This window comes from Lepidochelys olivacea (genome assembly GCF_965140295.1).
Source record: "Lepidochelys olivacea isolate rLepOli2 genome assembly, chromosome: 23".
Taxonomy (NCBI): Eukaryota; Metazoa; Chordata; order Testudines; family Cheloniidae; genus Lepidochelys; species Lepidochelys olivacea.
In genome coordinates, this window is record NC_140433.1 from 929,936 (window position 1) to 949,205 (window position 19,270).

The window sequence follows — 19,270 nt, forward strand, 5'->3', positions numbered from 1 at the left end:
TCAGGCTGGGCCCTTGCTCTGCCGTGGCTCCCGGTCTCACCAGATCCCGTGCCCTGGCAGGTGGGGAAGGGAGGCGCGGGAAGACAACCCTCAGCCGGCGTCAATCCACGCTCACTGTGTGAGGACACTTTGCACCAGGGAGGGTCTGGGCCCTGGTGACTTGCCCCAGGTCACACAGCCAGTTTGGGGAGGCGGGGAATTGAAACCCGGCTACCTGCACCCCAGGCCAGCATCCTAACCACTAGACTGTGCTTCCTCTCCGCAGAGGTTGGTGTCAGGTGCATGCCCAGCGTCGTGGCAGAGCTCGGGGAGCCCCCAGTCCTCCCAGGGAGCACTCAGTGGCCCTACACCTGGGCACACCCCTAGAGAGGCAGGGCCGTGCCCACGGGCAGGCAGGGCAGGGAATCTGATCTCGGTTCCCCGTGGCCCAGGTGCGTGCCCTGACCACGGCCCCACCAGTGCTTCCCCTGGGCTGGGTGAGCTGCTCAGGAATGGAGAAGTGGCCTGGCCCCAAACGTACATTTGCATCGAGACGGCTCCGCTGCTTCCGTCTTTGCGCCATTTTCTCCTCTCTTCCCCCGACCTCGGGAGCTGTGAGCGTCTCCGGGGACTTCTGCAGTCTTCGTTTTTCCACCCGCATCACTAGCGCTCCTCTCCTGATTTCCCGCTCCCTGGCACAGCATCGGCTCCGGGTCGCTCACAAAGGTCCGAATTCCGTATGCCGCCTGCAGTGCAATGAATGGGCCAGAGAGTCCCTGGCGTGACGGGACCCTGGCACCACGCAGAGTTACGCCCGGGGCAGGGGTTTGCGCAGGGAGACACAGCCCGCTCAGTCCCCTGGCAAAGGCACCGGTCCTTGTTTATAGCCTTTTACTACGGAAAAAAGAAGGGCGAATAGTTAGAGCATCTGTCGGGCTTTTGTTTTCCCAGCACCCCCGATCCCTGCGGCTGCAGCAGCGTGCACAGATTCAGAGACCGTTGAAGAGGGTCTCAACCGTCCCTCCGCTGTCGTTAAAGACCATCCCTGCTTCTCCTACAACTAAACAAGCGAAGCCCAGGCAAAGGCAGAGAAGAACAGCCACATGAGAGAGGGGCCCCGGCGTCTGTCCCCACTGCTGACTCTCATATGCAGCCTCAGCGCTGGAGAAACAGGGGCCCGGGCCATGGTCTGAGCAGCCGTGCCAAGACCTGGCAAACTCATACCAACATGGGCTGTTTAGGGCGTTGCTTTTAACTGCCTCTCTGGGCACGGGCTCCCAGCAGCCCTGGCAACCAGACAGGCCCGGCCGGCTCAGATAGGAACCAGCGAGGAAAAAATACACTGAGGAAGACAAACGAAACCAAGGGTGGGCGTGGCAGCTGCAGGAGCCCCCGTCTCGTGGCCCAGAAGGCATTGAGAGAGTTAGCCAGAATTGCTGGAGAGGACGATCTCATCAAGGCCCTTTCTCTGGCCTGGCCAGGACGTCCCATGACTTGGACGGTGAAGGTGCCATGGCGGATGGGATCCTGGGGCCCAGCAGATAGATGACAAAGCTGCTTCTTTCCACCCTCCCACCCCATCCTCACATGGTGGTGTGACGAAGTGGGACTGTTCTTAATGTTTCCTCTGAATAGTGTGGGGGTGCCTCAGTTTCCCCTATGCAGTTCTTAAGCATCTAGGTGGTGGGGTAAGGGTGTATGATCCTTGCAGAACCCTAGAGGGCCGGTGTGTGCAGGGGTCTGGACACAGACAATGGCCAACACCCTGTTTCCTGGCCACTGATGGCCTGGCCCTTCCCCCCTGCAAGGTGAGAGCTAAAGGGCTGGAGAACAAAGGAATCAGGTGACCTCCTGGCCCGGGAAAGGGACAAAGCCCAAAAGAGGAGGGGCTGGAGGGAGTTTCAGTTTGGAGCTGGCTGGGGACATGGAGTGAAGGGCAGATGTGGTTGTCTGGCTCCCTGCCCCCCAAAATGGACCCAGCTGAGGGGTCCTGTTCTCTGCACCTGCAAGCTCTGTGTTAGACCATGTTCCTGTCGTCTAATAAACCTTCTGTTTTACTGGCTGGCTGAGAGTCCGTCTGGCTGCGGAGTTGGGGGGCAGGACCCTCTGGCCCCCCCAGGACCACGCCTGAGCGGATTCGCTGTGGGAAGCGCAGGGAGGGGCAGAGGAGGCTGAATGCTCTGAGGTCAGACCCAGGAAGGTGGAAGCCGGGTGAGCTGCGTGTCCTGCAGACAGGCTGCTCCCAGAGAGGAGACTCCCCAGAGTCCTGCCCGGCTTCGTGGGGAGCAGTTCCAGAGCATGGCCCTGGGACCCCGTGACAGGTGGCAGAAGTGGGATGCTCTGGAACTACTCCATATGAAGCCAGGCAGGACTCTGGGGGAACCTCCTCTCTCTGAACAGCCTGTCTGCAGGACACGCGGCTCACCCGGCTTCCCCCTTCCTGGGTCTGACCTCGGAGCATTCAGCCTCCTCTGCCCCTCCGTGCGCTTCCCACAGCGAGTCCGCCCAAGCGGGGTCCTGGGGAAGCCAGAGGGTCCTGCCCCCCAACTCCGCAGTCAGACGGGACTCTCAGCCAGCGTAAAACAGACAGGTTATTAGTCGACAGGACCACAGCACAGAACAGAGATTGTTATTTCAGACATCAGTGACTTTCAGCCAAGTCCATCTTGGAAATCCTGGGCCAGAGGCCCTGGATTCCCCCCTTCCAGTTCCCCCACGGAGACTGCCAGCCACCAGCCACCCGATGTCCGACCCCCCCCCCCCGTTGCCCCTCCTCCTTCTCTTTGTCTCGCTTCCCGGGCCAAAGGTGTCACCTGGTCGCACCCCCCCCCCCCGCCTAGGTCTCAGGTGACAAAGCTGCAAATAGCTGGGCAGCCTCACCTGCCGCGAGGGCCTCCGCAAACTCACAGCCCCAATTCCCACCCCCGAGGCATTGGCGCAGCACACAGGGACACTAAGGCACGCCCTGTATTCGTATAGGACAGTAGGACTCCCATGTAACAGAGCAAGACGAATAAACCCCCCACTTCGTCACCCCCCCCATCATTTCAACCCTCCCCCCCATCTCTTGCCGAGGACTCCAGAGGGGGAGTGGGCGGCTTAGTCCAGCCTCCTCGTTATGTCGTCCGCCAATTAAGCCTAGGTTTCAGAGTAGCAGCCGTGTTAGTCTGTATTCGCAAAAAGAACAGGAGGACTTGTGGCACCTTAGAGACTAACCAATTTATTTGAGCATGAGCTTTCGTGAGCTACAGCTCACTTCATCGGATGCATACTGTGGAAACTGCAGAAGACATTATATACACACAGAGACCATGAAACAATACCCCCTCCCACCCCACTCTCCTGCTGGTAATAGCTTATCTAAAGTGATCATCAGGTGGGCCATTTCCAGCACAAATCCAGGTTTTCTCACCCTCCACCCCCACACACAAATTCACTCTCCTGCTGGTGATAGCCCATCCAAAGTGACAACTCTTTACACAATGTGCATGACAATCAAGTTGGGCTATTTCCTGCACAAATCCAGGTTTTCTCACATCCCCCCCACCCCCATACACACACAAACTCACTCTCCTGCTGGTAATAGCTCATCCAAACTGACCACTCTTCAAGTTTAAATCCAAGTTAAACCAGAACATCTGGGGGGGGGGGGGTAGGAAAAAACAAGAGGAAACAGGCTACCTTGCATAATGACTTAGCCACTCCCAGTCTCTATTTAAGCCTAAATTAATAGTATCCAATTTGCAAATGAATTCCAATTCAGCAGTTTCTCGCTGGAGTCTGGATTTGAAGTTTTTTTGTTTTAAGATAGCGACCTTCATGTCTGTGATTGCGTGACCAGTGTCCCAGTGTCCTAGTGTCCAGTGGACCAGTTTTGGTCCATTCATTTTCCGCCCCGTTCTCCTTTGTTTACCGAACCCCGTCTCCACACCGCCCTTGGCTGGGACCCGGGTGGCCCAACCCAGTGTGCGGGTCTCCCTTGTGCACCTCGCCCCGTCAGCCTTTATTGTTACCGGTGACTGAGCCTTTCGGCGGCTCTCCCCATCCGGGGGGCCCGGGAGACCCGGTGAGTGGCACAGGCCGTGACCCGCACCGGAATCCAGGGCCCCTTTGCTGGGTCGGGCCCTGCGTTGGGGGCCGTTCCACGTGCCCAAGGAGAACCCCCCTGCTGCCCCCGGGTGGGGGAGGGAGGTCACAGCGTCGAGACGGGCCGGAGCTGAGGCGACACCCCCCCGCCCAATTGTGGGACTCTGTGGCAATGGCAGGTGTCTGTCTCCACTAGGGGGCGCCACCTCTGGCCCAGCGCTGGGTCCGGGAGACTGGTTGGCCCAGGGGTGGGAGGTGGGAACTGGGCCATGCTCTGGCTGGCTCGGGGGGGTGGGACACGGGGCCTTTCCCCCAAGGGGGCCCCGATTCTCCTTCTGCAGTGGGAAGACAAATGTACTTAACCACCATCCCGCAGGCTGGCGTGGGACACAGTCTGGCAGCTTTAGCGCCTCTCCTGCCTAGATGGTCCCTCATTTACCTCCAGCTCGTTAGGACCGGGCATAACCCCCGGCCCCAGCTCAGAGGTGGCCTGGGGTGGGGCAGGCTCTGGGCGTGGCAGGTTCGCTTGGCCAGAGGCTGCAGAAATGTGGCCTGAGAATCGTTACAGCCCTTAGCTGGAAGCGGCTCAAATCTTTAACATGCACATACCCCTCCCCAGGGGTGAAGCCTGCAGCCCCCCCAGGAGCCCTGGCCCATTACTGCAGCCGGGGGCCGGTCTTCCATAGGAACGCTGCCCTAAGCAACACCCCAAGTGTTTTAAACAGCCTGAATTAAAGGGGCTTTGTCAGGCCCGAGGGGAGAGACTTGGCCAGGTTTTGGTGCAGCCCTGGCAGCTGTGTGTAAGGTCCCTCTTTGGGGCAGGGACTGGTGTGGGCAGGGCCGGGTTCGTGGCTGAGGCCCCAGGCTCTGCAGAAACACACCTCATCACGGCTCTGAGGGCATAGCCCCGGGGCTCTCCCCTGGCCGAGGGGGGCTGCCAGCCAGGGCGAACAGGTGCCTGGCCTTGCACCCGCAGGGAAAAGCACCTCCCAGACCAGAACACTGACAAGAAACCCGCTTCCTGTGCCAGGAAAATCCCCCACCCCCCACCCCCATCCTCTTTGCCCACGACTGGCCGCCGGCCGGGATACAGCAGCTTGGCCGGGCTGGTGCCCTGTGGGGGCGTGAGCCCCCCAGTTCATGCCAGGCTCCCACTGGGGCAGGTGTGTGTGTGATTCCGGGCGGGGGCAGGAGGGGTTACGAATGAGGGTGTTAGAGCCATAACACGGCACTAACCCCAGGAGGAGGCTGTGACAAAGCGGGACTATTCTTAATGTTTCCTCTGAATCGTGTGGAGATTGGATCTCAAGTGAAGGGGAGATCTAGGTATGGTGACAGAAGGCCCAGCTAGACTTGCCTGGAGAGCCCTCTAGGGCTCTGCAACGATCATACACCCTTATCCCACCAGCTAGAGAATTAAGAACTGCCTAGGGGAAACTGAGGCACCCCCACACTATTCAGAGGAAACATTAAGAACAGTCCCGCTTCAGTCCCGCTTCGACACAGAGGCCGAGCCCGAGTCAATCATTGGCCCTCTTTGCCGGCCTCCCTCACCCCAGCACCCCGCCTGGAGCCTGGGCCCTGGGGCAGCCACTCCCCGGGAGCCCCCCACAAGCCCTGCACCTTGAGACTGGGTGCTGCGGTGTGCCAGGCCGGGCGGCGCTTTGGGGAGGGGCGGAGAGGCTGGAGCTTGGGGGTGGGTTGCAGAACTGGGGTGAGGGTCCCAGACCCTGGGGTGGGGGTCCCCCTGCAGCCCGCAGCACGGGGGGGCCATAGACCCCATTTCCCCTCAGAACATGCTTTGGGGAGGGGCTGGAGTTTGGGGGTGGGTTGCGGAACTGGGGGGCGGGACCCAGAGCCCCGGGGTGGGGGTCCCCCCGCGGTCCCCAGCACGTGGGGGCCATAGACTCGCCCCCTCTGGATTTGTGGGGTTTCGGCACAAATTGGAGCCGCCGGGGCCGCGGGCAGCTCCTGCCGGGGTGGGGGGCGCTGCAGCCCCCCCCCCACGCGCGGCCCCTCCCCCGGCACCCGCAGTCCCCCGATCTCCCCTCCCCGCCCCCCGCCCGGGCTCGGACCCGCTCCCGCTCCCGCCGCCTCCAGCCGGCCAGGACAGTGGGGAAGAACCCGCCCCGTATGCAAACGAGTGGGCGTGGCCTCCCCGTGCAGGGGGGCGGGGGGCGCGTCCCAGGTGAGGGCGGCTGCGATTGGGTATTCGCTCGGGGGGGCGGGAGCTCACCTGTGTGACGCGCGCGGCCGGGGCCGGGCCGGGCTCAGTCGGTAGGAGCCGCTCGCGGGATGGGGCGCGCGGGGCTGCTGATGCTGATGCTGCTGGCCGCGCTCGGCCCCAGGGTCCGGGGCCACGAGGGGTCGGGGGAGCCCGCGGGGAGCCCCGCGCCGGGGCCGCCGGGTAAGGCCGGGGGGACCTGGGGGCGGGGCTGGGAGCACAGCTGGGGCGGGGGCAGTGTGATAAGGGGCGTGGGTGCTGAGCGGGTGTGGGGAGTGCGCTGGGAAGACTTGTGGGTGGCGTTAGGAAAGTGGGGGCATAGGGGGCCCCCTGGGGAGAATGTGGGCGTGCGATCTGGGAGCATGGGTGAGAGATGGGGGGAGCCCTGTGGGGATAGGGGTGTAGGCCGAACGGGGGCCTTGCTCGTTGGCTCCCCATGACTGTGGGGCGGGGGCGTGTGACCCCAGTTGCTGCCCTGGCAGCCTCCGGGTCAAACCCTGGGGCTGTAGCCAGGGGTGTGGATCGCTTCCCCTCCCCCAGTCCCCAGCTCTGCTGCTGGGGTTTTAACACCTGTTCAATGTCCTTCAGGGCCTGGCTTTTTGCCAGGGACTTCACCCCCTGCCCTGCCCCGGCCCGGGGGCCGCGGGAGCCTCCCTTGGCTGGGGTCCCCAGCAAAAGGGAGCCCGTCTTGACACCGGGGTGGGGGGTTCGCACACCAGCCAGCCCACCCCGGCTTGGTGAGGCTTCCTGGAAGAACCACCTGGCAGGGTGGTGGATGTTCCCTGGCGCTGTGCAGCCAGATGGTGGGTGTGTGAGTGACTCGACTGGGTGGGGGAGCCCTAACAGCCGCCGGAAGCGGACTCTGAGTCCCAGGGCACTGGCAGGGTGTTTGCGCTCGTGTCCCTGGCCAAAGGGTCCCCTCTGCCTGCTGCCCTCCCACCCCAGAAGTGGCTGCACCTCACTGAGGTTTGCCCCTGCCTTTACACTGCGTTCTCTGGCAGAGGGTCTCAAAGCTCTTTACCGAGGCTAGGCCTCCTGTAAGGTCCCTTCGCTGCCCCACTGTGGGCTGGGACCCCGCTGTGCAAGGGGCTGTACAAACAAAGCAAGAAGGTGCCACCTGACCCAAAGAGCTGGTCTGCTGTCCCTAAGGCGGGGTGGTAGAGCTGGGACCTGAACCCAGGAGTCCTGACCCCTGCACCCTGTGCTTTCACCACTGGGCCGAGTATCCTCTGTGTAGCTCTGTGGGTCCCAGGATATTGGAGAGACAATGGGTGAGTGTCTGTTATTGGACTAGCGGCTGTTGGTGAGAGAGCCAAGCTGGTAACAGAGATGGCCTCCCCCACCTTGTCTCTGGGCTATCCTTTCCTGGGGCAGGGGCTCTAGCAATGGGCATTCTCACGCCCTTGCTCATCCCTGGAGGCGGATGGGATCAGGTTTCAATAGGAGAGTGCCTGCCCTCCCCTCTAGTCACTTCCCGCAGTGGTTCTCACCCGGGGGTGTGCTTACCCTGGGGGGTGCCAGGTCCGTCCACTCATCTGGAGACTGGTCTCGTTTTACAACAGGCTACATGAAAAGCCCTGGCACGGTCCGTACGCGCTAAAATTTCACGCAATGACTTGTTTATACTGCTCTGTGCCCTATCCACTGAAATGTAAGTGCCCTGTTTATAGGCCAGTCGCTTTACTGTATAATTATATGGTAAAAGTGAGAAAGTCGGCAATTGTTCAGTACTCCTGTGCTGGGACACGTCCCTATTTCTGTGTCTGATTTTGTAAGCAAGTGTTCAAGTGAAGCGAAACTTGGGGTACGCAAGACACCTCCTTCCCCGCCTCGCCCCACACTAGGGATTGTCAGCACCAGAACTGTTGTTAGAGGGGCTGGAGGGAAAGGGACGCTGGCGGGGCTCTCGGAGCCAGGATCAGGTTACCTGGGCCAGTCACATCCGGCTAAGGGCAGCCCCAGGCAGCTCGCCATGGAGGGGCGCCAAGGCCCAGGCTGCAGGGGAGCCGAGCAGCGCAGACCCTGGGGCGGAACCGGGGCTCACAGGTGAAGAGGGTGCCAGTCGCTGCCATTTCCCTGGTGTACCGTGCAATCCTCTGTAACCCAGAACCAGCCCCCGCGGGGTAAAGATGGCTCCTCTGCCCTGCTGCTCTGACTCTGTGCCGACTGAAGGTCATTGGCCTCCAGCAGGAAGCTTTCTGCAGCTTCCTCTCCCCACCCCACCTCCACCCTGTCAACAACACAACTTCCTGGTGAGCGCAGTCTGCTCTGCGGGCCCCGGCCTCCCACGGGTGAGCTCACCCTGCACCGGTGTAACCCAAGGGGTGAATTTAAACAGGGCTAGTTAAACGGGAGCAACCCTCAGGGTGGCTGCTCCGATTTGGGTTGAAGAACAGCTTGTTGCTGCTTAACCTAACCCTGTTCCCGCCAGCGAGAGGAAACCCGAGTGCTCACACGGGTTCGCACTGTTTAACTGGACTTGGCTTTTAAATAGATATAAATGGCATCGGTTTCCCCCCGTAGATGAGTCTGTTCTGAGGGTGTAATGTGCAGAGACACAGAGGGGCCCCGGGAACGCGATAGCTCCCCAGAGCTAAAACTGGGGGGTGGCAAAGATGAAGGGACTTGCCCTTCATTGAGGCCGTGTGGTCCGGAGACTCGGGACCTGCCGATTCAGGGTTGTCTGAAGAATTTCAGAGGGGCGCCGGTGAGGCCGAAGTGTGAGAGCATCACAGGGGATAGCCTCAATTGTTACTGGACACGTGCAGTCTGTGGGATGCTGAATTCACACACGTGGGGTGGGAGCTGGTCACCCTCCTGCACTCAAAGGGCTGTTAAAACATTGCTAACCGCATCTATTATGGGAGTGTCTAAGGGCTGGCTGAGAACGGGCCGGGTGTGCGAGGGAGGGGCCGGGTGTGCGAGGGAGGGGCCGGGTGTGCGAGGGAGGGGCCGGGTGTGCGAGGGAGGGGCCGGGTGTGCGAGGGAGGGGCCGGGTGTGCGAGGGAGGGGCCGTACGAACACAGGCCAGGAGGCTCTCCTGCAGCGGCCGCATCTCCAGAGCTAGCGCCGTTGCTGTTCTGTGCCCTGCACAGCGCTTTCCTCCCGTGCGAGACGGCCATGGCTCAGGGGTTATTTCCCGTGTTTCTCCAGGCCAGGGCAGCTCGATTTCTGTCCTTGGGGCAGGGAAACTCAGTGCGGGGGGGGGGGGGGTCTGAGTCTCCTTGTGCTGTTGTTTGCACGGTGGTGTGACGAAGTGGGACTGTTCTTACTGTTTCCTCTGAATAGTGTGGGGGTGCCTCAGTTTCCCCTAGGCAGTTCTTAAGTCTCTAGGGGGTGGGATAAGGGTGTGTGATCCTTGAAGAGCCCTAGAGGGCAGGTGTGTGCAGGGGTCTGGACACAGACAATGGCCGACACCCTGTTTCCTGGCCACTGATGGCCTGGGGCCTTCCCCCCTGCAAGGTGAGAGCTAAAGAGTTGGAGAACAAAGGAATCAGGTGATCTCCTGGCCCGGGGAAAGGGACAAAGCCCAGAGGAGGAGGGGCTGGAGGGAGTTTCAGTTGTGGGCTGGCTGGAGACATGGAGTGAAGGGCAGACGATGTCTGGCTCACTGCCCCCCGAAATGGACCCAGCTGAGGGGTCCTGTTCTCTGCACCTGCAAGCTCTGTGTTAGACCATGTTCCTGTCGTCTAGTAAACCTTCTGTTTTACTGGCTGGCTGAGAGTCCCGTCTGGCTGCGGAGTTGGGGGGCAGGACCCTCTGGCTTCCCCAGGAGCCCCGCCTGAGCGGATTCGCTGTGGGAAGCGCACGGAGGGGCAGAGGATGCTGAATGCTCCAAGGTCAAACCCAGGAAGTTGGAGCCGGGTGAGCTGTGTGTCCTGAAGACAGGCTGCTCCCAGGAAGGCAACTGCCCCAGAGTCCTGCCTGGCTTCATGGGGAGCAGGTCCAGAGCATCGCCTGGGGGCTCCGTGACAGGTGCAAAGTGCCACCCTTCTGACATGGGTTGCTTCATGCCCGCTCTGGAATGGGTTAAACGCCTGCACAAGGCTCAGGGCAGCAGAAATGGTGCCCACGGGGCTGGCAGCTCCTCTGGAACCTGGTGTGTGACCCTCCCCTGGCTCGTCAGCCATGCGTGCGCCAGCCATGAGTCATGAGGCCGATGTGAACTGGTCTCCTGAAACCACGGTGGCCTGGCTGGGGAGGGCGTGTGCTGGGGTCACACCAAGGTGGTAACTACGCTGTTGCGTGCCCTGGCTGTGATGTCTCAGTTGCTGGCCGGTCCCTGCCCGGCCCAATGGCAGGTCACTTGCTTCCGGAGGGGCGGGGAGGGGTGTAGTGGAGATGTGAGAAACTCCAGCAGGTAAATACTCACTCCAATCCCGCCTCTCCATTGGCAGGGAGGAAGCAACTTGCATTTAAACTTGGGTGGGCACACTGGAGTGGCCTCTGATGGGGCTAGAATTATTCTTTGCAATCGCCCCGTTGTGCCAGGCGCTGTACACACCTGGGAGCTGCCCACACCAGTGGGTCACAGGGCGACCCAGTTCCTGGCCCAGGGAGGTCACGGTCTGATCGGTGGCTCAGAACTTCCTCTCTCAGGTCCTACGTGTCTGGGATTACAGAACAAACCCTCAGCGAACAGAAGCAGAGCAAACAGGTTCACAGCATCTGTCTCCCCCCCGCCCCTCCCTGTGTCTGAGTGGAGTGAATCATAGCTCCGTCTCTCAATGAAGCCCTCTGTTCCAAGGAAAGCGGGAGGAACTCGGTGTTGTCTAGACTGGAGGTGGGCCTCCTGTTGGCAGCGGGAAGTAAAGGAGTGCACGTCTGGCTCAGGCCCTGCCTGCAGTGGGCAGTGCGTGTGCCGAGAGGACGATGCCGGCCTGGTGAGCTCTGGTGCATTGAACAAACCCCAGCCCCTGGCAGCTTTAGTCGATCAGCGCCACCAAGGAGCACAAAGTGTCACTGCGGCTCCCTTGCTGAGAGGGGCCATAGAGAGCAGGGATTCGGGGCTTTCCCATGTCTCCTGCCTCTCTGCCTTGTTCCACTGTGAGCTGCAGCGGGGTAGGGAGGGGGCTGAGCGAGCTCACAGATAAGGGCACCTCTCTGACCTCACACACGTGGCTTGGGTGCCAGGGGCTTGAGCCAGCAGCCCACTGAGGCCAGTGGGTTGGATCAGGCCCTGGGAGGGGACTGCTTTGGGGCAGGGGGTGTCTCTTGGTTCGTGGGGGGAGAGGGCCTAGTCTGGGACTGAGCCTCTGAGATGCTACCCCCATGTAAATAATGGTGGCAAGCACCCTCAGCAAACCGAGCGTCCGGGGGTTCGGGTTATTGCAGAGCCGCAGCTCCGGGGCGTGAGCCAGAATGAAACTGCGGGTGGCAAAGCCAGTCCAGCCTGTTCTGGGTCACCGAAGGCTCTGGCCGGAATAGCTTGTGCCAGGAACAGGTGCGCCGGTGTTCTCGGGGGGGCTCCAGTTGCCCTGCCTGGCAGCTGGCGTTCCTGGCACTCGCCGCGCTGGAGGAGTCATGGGAGGCTCGAGCCTCTGTTCCCACAGCTTCCTCCCCTCCCCGGCTCCCTGATCAACCAGCCAAAGGGCTGGTGCAGGGGCCCCATGGAGGCTTTTACCTGCCTTTCCTGGGAGCTGCATTAGGGGCTTGTCTTGTCTGGCAGAATAGGTCGACATGGAAAGCTGCTTTGATCCCTTTGTTTTCTAACTCCTCCTTCCTCTTCCCAGCCCCATGGACTGAGGGGTCGGGGACAGGGACACTGGCTGAGGGGCTGGGCACGGAGACTTGTTTCATTGCTACCTGCCTTTTAAAGGTGACTTACAAAGCGGCGGGGGGAGGCCACTGGGCTTGAGTCTTTGCTGCTTTATGGTGGCTCAAGCCTGAAAGGGTTAAAATAAAGGACAGCCGTTGGGGCCTGGCTACCCCCTGGCTGGCCGTGGGCCTGGAGAACAGCAGGCTTAGCCTGCAGCAGGCACTTGGGGAAGTGAGTTCTGATGCACGGAGAGCCAAGGGGTTTTTATGGGGACCCCCCCCCAGGAGCTGGGAATGCAGCGACTGTTAGCTGGCAGCCTCCCTGCCCCTTGTGGGAGGAGTGCGTTGTAAACAGGCCGGGACCTCGGCTCCTCCTGGGGTCACGGTTCTGTGGGAGAAAGCTGGTCAGGTTTGCATCTGGGTCACTCAGGGCTGTTCCCGCGCTGGCGGCCTGTTGTGCAGCCCCTGGCGCAGGGGCTGGGATTGCGCAATGGGGATTTCTGTAAACAAGTCTGGCTCTGGCCAGGCGGGAGGGGCCTGGCTGTGGAGGCATTGCTGGCTCCTGGTGCCCTGCGCGTCTGACCGTTTTAAGGGGGGTTGACACCCCTGTGCTTCGTTCCAAGCAAGAGGAAGGTGCTGGAGAGCTGGCTTGAGCGCTGCTTGTGGCCCCAAGGCTGCCCTCCCGCTGTGCTAGCTGGTTTGGGAGAAGGCTCCCCTGGCTGTATGCAGGCGCCTCGGGTACAGAGTTAATCCGGACCTGGCCCAGACACTGACGGGGGGGGGAACGGAGGAGACCTGCTTCCACCTGAAACAACACAGAAAGGAGGGCGGGCAAACCCCGAACAGCCTCTCTGAGCGTATCCTGCTTTCCCCTCGGCCTCCTGCCAGGCCTTTGCTAAATCCCTGTTTACCAACCATGGAACCAGTCCTGGAACCAGGAAGCACTTGGAGGGTCTAATTTAGAAACTGCTTTGCAAGAAGTGCTGTGAAAACCAGAAAGCATTTTGGGGGCTCCACACGGGGCGGGGGGGGGCAGCCCCTCACCTTTACAGGCAGCCCTGGGGAGAGCTGGGGTTCTCGGCCCGCCATAGCCCTGGTCCTGCAGCTGCGGGAAGAAACTGGGCTCCACCCGGCAGAGCAATGGCTGCAACACTCTGGCCCAGTTCTCGGCCTGGCATCCCAGGCCGTCGCTTGCACCACGTGCAGATGCCCGAACCGCACTGCCCTGGGTGGGGGGATCAGAGCCAAGGCCCAAGGGCTACAGCCCCGGTTGGGGGGCCTCGAACCTGAGCTCCGCCACCCAGGGCTTCGGCCCGAGGCAGCGGGACTCGGGCTTCTGCCCTGGGCCCCAGCGCGTGTAACGCCAGCCCCAGCGACCCCATTAAAACCGGGTCCCGACCCACCGTTTGAGAACCGCTGCCAAACCCAGCGGACGGGACAGGTCTGAGCAGCGTTCGCTCTGCAGTGGTTAGATGGCTGCCGAGGGGGGGCCCCCTCCGCGCAGTGTCCTCTCGGCCGAGCTGCCATTTCGGGCTTTCTCTTGGCCACGGGAGGAGCTGAGGCTGCTTCCTTACCCGCCACGCCGACTAACGCCTGGCTGGGTGGGCTGAGTGCGCGGGTGGCCTGCTGCGCTGACCAGCTGTCTGTAGATTTCCCCGTCCGTCGGGCCGTCTGTGCTGTGCTTAGGTTGCCGGCCGCTCGGGGCAGGGCCCGTCTGGGTCCGGTTTGTGCCGCGGGGTCGGGCGCTTACGAAACGTGAGCTTACCGCTGCTGAGACGCTTCTGCTTTCGTCTCCAGAGCTCTGCCTCTTGCCCAAGGTGGTGGGCAAGTGCCGGGCCGCCTTCCCGCGGTGGTGGTACAATGCCACAAGCCAGGCGTGCCAGCCTTTCACCTACGGCGGCTGCGGGGCCAACCTCAACAACTTCCTGGTGGAGGACGACTGCCGGGCGAGGTGCGTGGCGGCCGGAGGTGAGTGCGCGGGGGGGTCCCGCTGTCGTTTCGGGCTGCGGCCTCGTGTGGCCTGGCTGCTGCGTAGCTTGGCAGAAGGTCTAGGGGGCTGTGGGGTGCCCGGCCGCAGCACACGCCTGCCAGGCAGGGAGCATTAAGGCAGGGTTGGGGACCGAGCAGGAGCAGAAGGAGACTAGGGAAGAAACGTCTCTCGCCCCTGAGCTGCTCAGAGGCCCAATGGGCTCGCGGCGAAGGGGCTGGGACTCAGGAGAGTCTGTGTCACGGACAATAATCTGTCCTGGCTCCAGGGAACCCCAAGCTCGGCTGCAAGGCAATAGATCGCCAGGTGCGGTACCCATAGCCAACGGGCACTGACGCGGCCTCCTCTAGCAGGCTGGCCTAGTGGAGGGGGAATGCTTGGCTTGCGCGTTTCGCTCTCAGCGCAGGCCTGACGTTAACCCCCCTTGATTTCCAGATGGGGAGGACGTGAACAAGATTCCGCAGGCCAGCCACAGAGTTGTGCAGAGTGCAGACGGTGAGCATCAGGAGCCCCTGCCGCTGGAGGAGGGCAGGGGTTTCTGGCTCTTCTGTAGGGACCAATCCTGCTCCCCACCCTGGGACAGAGCCCTCTTAGGGCTCTCCCAGCCCTGACTTTGATAAACAGGACATGCTGAGTGGCTCCTTGCTGGGGACGGGCGCCTTTCCCTTGCGTAGCATTGAGATAAGCAGCTGCCAGGAATGTGCCCTTCTGGTGAACCAGGAACATCTCATGGCGCATTGCTCAGCACCCTGCTGACTGCGGCCCAGCCCTGGTGAGCCCTGCAGCCCGTCTAGGCCTGGTGTTCCCCTTAGCCCAGGGCTTGTGTGGAGCTGGATCGTGGGCACTGATGGTGGCGGCTCGACCCTCCCTTCCCAGTGACTGGCAGCTGCTGTTCCCCCTGGCCCCGGCTTCCCATTCCCTTGAGAGCGGGGGTCTGCATGTCAGACTCTGGAGCCCCTCAGCCCCGCTCTTGCCCCCTTCCTCCCCCACCCCCCGAGGCAGGGAGAATGCTCAGGCCAGGGTCACTGAGGTCTCCTCCCCCCGGGGGCTGCCTCCTGCCCTGCGGTGAGTCCCGGGCTGCGTCCAGGGCTGGGAACCTTGTGCCTGGACAGTGGGGGCAGGACCCACCCCACCCGAGTCTGAATAAGTGGCCAGGTATTGCGGGAGTTACCGGCTGGAGAACGATCTGCAACGGCCGCCATCGGCCTCAGGCTGCTCCCGTGTGACCCCCGCGGCTCTGCAGCATCCAGCCTGGTGCTCTGGGGCTGAGTGGGGGCGTTAAAGCCACCTGGCGCCCCTCCTTAGCAGGGCGCATGGGCCGTGCTTAGGGCATTGGGCTAGGGCCTGAGACTGCTGGCTCTGCCCTGCCTCCCTGTGCCCTGGCGTGAGTCTCCCTGGGCCTGTCTGCAGAACGGGGGCGGTGGCCTGGAAGGACGGAGGTGCACCTGGCTGCAGGGCTCAGTAGGGACCTGCCCTGCAAAGGGAGCCTGGAGCTGGTTCTGCAGCAGCTCTGGGTGCTGGATCGGCTGCCGCGAACCGCCCTGACATGCCTGTTTTCTCTCTCTCTCTGTCCCAGAGGAGTCCCGTGGGCGCGTCCAGCCGGCCAACAACACTTTCACCTACGAAGGTAACGTTTCTCCATGCCTCTGGGGAGGCTCGTCTGCCCCGTGGGCCGGGGCCCCATGGGCTGGGCGGTGAGGCCACGTGCCGGGGGTGGGTGTCCGGAGAACTGGTCACGCTGCCCCCTCGCTGAGCGGCGACTCGCGGGGAGATCTGAGCGGCGCTGGCAGGAGCGGAGACGAGGGGCTCGGTTCCCTGCGCTCCGGGGGCTGTGTCCGTCCGTCTGCTGCAGTGGCAGGACGGACGCTGGCTGGAGCAGGTGACCTGGGGGCGGGTTACTGAGCCTACCCCACTGGGGCGATGCACCAAGTGTGTGAGCCTAGGGAAAGCAAGCCGGGTCCTGCTGGGGCAGCGGTTCCTCTGTCCTGGGCTGCTGGGGGGGGGACCCCCTGGGGGCGGGGGATAACCGTGCCCCCCTGCTCTAGGCGAGAGCTTTAACGCTGCTCCCTCGCCCTGCCTGTGCCCAGAGCGCTGCCTTGCCAAAGCCGCCACCGGCCTGTGCCGTGCCTCCTTCCCACGCTGGTGGTTCGACGTGGAGTCCAAAACCTGCCGCCAGTTCACCTACGGGGGCTGCGGAGGGAACCCGAACAACTACCTGAGTGAGGCCGAGTGTCTGGCCAGGTGCTCAGGTGAGTGCGGTCCGGTGTGGGCCTCTGAGTCCCAGGCCTGCCCCTCCTGACACCCCGACGCCGCGTGCCAAAGGGCGAGGAGCTGGGGCCAGTCCCTGGGCGACCTCTGTCCCTGCCCTATCAAACCGCACGGGCCGTGGCCGGGGCTCCTGGCGCCGGGGGGAGTGCGGGGGTAGGAGCAGGCTGGCTCACCGGCCTCTGTGGGCGCCTCCTTGTAAGGCAGAGCTGGTGCTGTGGGGCAGGGAGTGGGGAGCCAAGTCCCTGTGCTAATGCGCTGACCTGTCCCCCCCAGAGTCCTGTGCTGCGCCCCGCCTGACCGGCCCCTGCCGCGCTGCCTTCCCCCGCTGGTACTACGACCCGGCTGCACAGGCCTGCAAGCAGTTCGTCTACGGGGGCTGCAAGGGGAACAAGAACAACTACCTGCAGGAGGAGCTGTGCCTACGCCAGTGCCGTGGGGCTGCGGGTGAGGGAGGTGCCTGCTCCGTGGGGGCCGCTCGTGGCCCCCCCTGGGCGGCTCCCTGCAGCGAGGCAGGGTTTAGGTAGGGGGCTGGCGGAGCTCTGGGTTGGCCGGCACGGCCCTGGGGATTGCGGTTTGCGTGGGGCGCTGGGCCGGGCCCTCAGCTGGCTGCTGACCCAGGGAGTTGGAAGATGCTCAGGGGGCTAGACAGGAAAGGGGCCGTCTAGGGCGCAGCCCGTCTCAACTCGCCTTTCCCGCTTGCAGGGGGTGCTGAGGGGCCGGAGCCCGGCGTTCACTCCACCAGAGGTAAGCGGCGCTCGAGCGCTCTGTCTGCCACGCGGTCTGGGTGGGATCCCCGTGGCCGGGCTGGGCTCCGCCCTGGGCCTGGGGCTGGGGACGTGGGCAGAGCTGGCCCTGGCTCCAGCTGGGGTCTCCCCACTCCTTGGCCCCTGCTGCTCTGCTCAGGCTGTGCCGGGAGGGGTCTGGCTCCGAACCCTGCGGCTCACTGGGCCTCTCCTCCCCACAGCGGTGGCCCTGGCCGTGCTGCTGGCCATCCTCGTCGCTGTCCTGCTGGGCTCCGTGGTCGTCTTCTTCGTCTGGCTGTGCAGGAGGAGCCAGGAGCTGTCCCTGAGTGTGCCCTGGAGCCCCCTGGACGACAAGGAGTACCTGATGAGCAATGCCTATACGCTGTGAGGCCGGGCGCCGGCCCAGGGGCTGCCCCTGCTCCGCTGGGCTTTGGCCGCGTGTATACAGCAGAGAGCGGCACATGTCCGGAGAGGGTGACTCGAACCGGCACGAGCCGGGTCTGTAGGAATATCCCTGGGTTATAAACTCCCCGCGCCAGCAGCCGCTGCGTGTTTGTGCCCCGGCCACATGGGCGGGGCCTTCGCTGCACCAAGGGCTCTTTTTGGTGTCCTTGGTTCCACTTTTTTAAACTTTTTTTTTAAACTTTTTTTTTTACCAGAATAATTACTGTGAAAACTGCTAGTGGCAGACACCTGGGGTCTCAGACACCTGCCCACCCAGCAGGGCCTCGCTGGGGCTCTGGTGCTGTTCCTCTGCTTAACCAGCCTTTATAATCTTGGGGGGGGGTTGTCTGGTTGGGAAAGATTTAAATAGCCAGATCCCCATGAGTGCTGGCCGCTCACAGCCCATGCCTGCCTGGGGTGCTGTGGGGCCCCGTTCCCTAAAGTGCGGAGCAGCCGCTGGGGGTCCCGCCCTGCGGGGCTGCTCAGGGACCTGGTGGTAGGATGTCCCCGGCATGGGCGTCGTGAGCGTCGGAGGTATAAACGCACGGTGGGTGCCCCACAGGCAGGGGGTCTGGAATTCTGTGAGCAGCCTGCCCAGTCCCCAACCGCCCCCCTCCGCTCTGCCTCCTGTTGCCACTGAGCAGCTGATTTGCCTGGGGGACCCCATCTCCGCCCAGCCCCTGCCTAGCAGGCCCCGAGCTCCTGCCCCACGGCACGGCACTATGCTGGCTGTAACTTCCTGGTCAGACCTGTCCTGGCTCCAGGCACGCTGGTGCCATGGGATCAGGGTGGCAGCACTGTGGGTGGGGTGGGTGACTCAAACCCTGGCCCTGAACCTGGCATAACAACAGGGGCCAGGAAGTTTCTGGGCTGGAGGGATCCAGCACTGCCCTGTGGGTATATTCCCTTCCCCACCCCCCGCTTCCCTAGCAAGTGTCTGAGCCGAGTCCTCCCATGGGCCCAGCCAGGCCCCCCTAGCCCAGCAGCTGTGGCTGCAGGGCTGAGAGACGGGCCGCCTGCCCCTTGGGCTCCCAGGGAGTGGGTGTGTTAGGCCCTGTTAACTCTTCAGGGCTCTGCAGCCGTGGGCTGGGCAGCCGCAATAGGGGCATGGGCAAGTCCATACCAGGGAGGGCGCCCCGTCCCTGGGAGAGCAGGGCCGTTCTGGCCTGCAGGGTGCTCCCAGTGGCTGGCACTAACCGGAGCTCAGTGCAGCCCACGCTCCAATGCCTTTCCATGGCATAAACCTCCTTGAAACACCCCAGGGACCGTTCTGGCTGGGTCTCCCCTGGGCTGGGTCCCTGGAGCGAGTTGTGGCCGTGGGGCACTCACTCCCCCATTCCAGCTCTGCCTCCGCTCGGTGTCTGACGCCAGCCGGCACCTGGGCCCGCCGCAGCCCCCTGGCTCCCGGTACTGGCGGGGGTGGGCAGGGCCCGTTCTCGCGTCTGAGCCCCCTGTCGCTGGCAGTCTGTCTACAGTGTGGGGCGTGGAGCTCGCTGGGCTAGCTGTTAAATTGGTTTTTTACACTGAGATTTCTTTGAATAAAGGAAAGAAGGAAACCGTTCCTCTCCTGCGCCTGCCTGGGCCCCAGCCCTACCCACACACCTGTGAGCGTCGCACCTGCTGGGGTTCTTTAATGGAGACAAGCTGAGTGCACAGGAGCCGACTTTCTCCTCCCCACTCCCCCCCCAGGACAGGAGCCGCTCTCCCATCCCCTGAGCGCTGGGGGACTCGAGAGTAGTTGGGGCCGAGCCTTGGCCGTTGTCTTCCTGCCCAGGCTGGGGG

The 19,270-nt window shown here is 62.9% G+C and overlaps 1 protein-coding gene across 1 annotated transcript; it reads left to right on the forward strand.

Annotated features, from left to right (window-relative positions):
* Positions 1 to 6,315: 6,315 nt before the first annotated feature.
* SPINT2 (serine peptidase inhibitor, Kunitz type 2) lies at positions 6,316 to 19,044 on the forward strand. Its single transcript, XM_084612297.1, has 8 exons — positions 6,316 to 6,472; positions 13,844 to 14,014; positions 14,469 to 14,528; positions 15,610 to 15,660; positions 16,121 to 16,282; positions 16,575 to 16,745; positions 17,004 to 17,045; positions 17,266 to 19,044. Exons 1-8 carry the CDS (start codon positions 6,361 to 6,363, stop codon positions 17,430 to 17,432), a joined length of 936 nt encoding a protein of 311 aa, XP_084468423.1. The 5' UTR covers positions 6,316 to 6,360; the 3' UTR covers positions 17,433 to 19,044.
* Positions 19,045 to 19,270: the final 226 nt, after the last annotated feature.

What these genes read in the sequence shown, in the direction of transcription:
- SPINT2 (XM_084612297.1), top strand. Translation starts at nt 6,361, where the DNA reads ATGGGGCGCGCGGGGCTGCTGATGCTGATGCTGCTGGCCGCGCTCGGC. An exon ending in CAACACTTTCACCTACGAAG is followed by an intron (nt 15,661 to 16,120) that starts GTAACGTTTCTC and finishes GCCTGTGCCCAG; the next exon opens with AGCGCTGCCTTGCCAAAGCC. An exon ending in CCAGTGCCGTGGGGCTGCGG is followed by an intron (nt 16,746 to 17,003) that starts GTGAGGGAGGTG and finishes TCCCGCTTGCAG; the next exon opens with GGGGTGCTGAGGGGCCGGAG.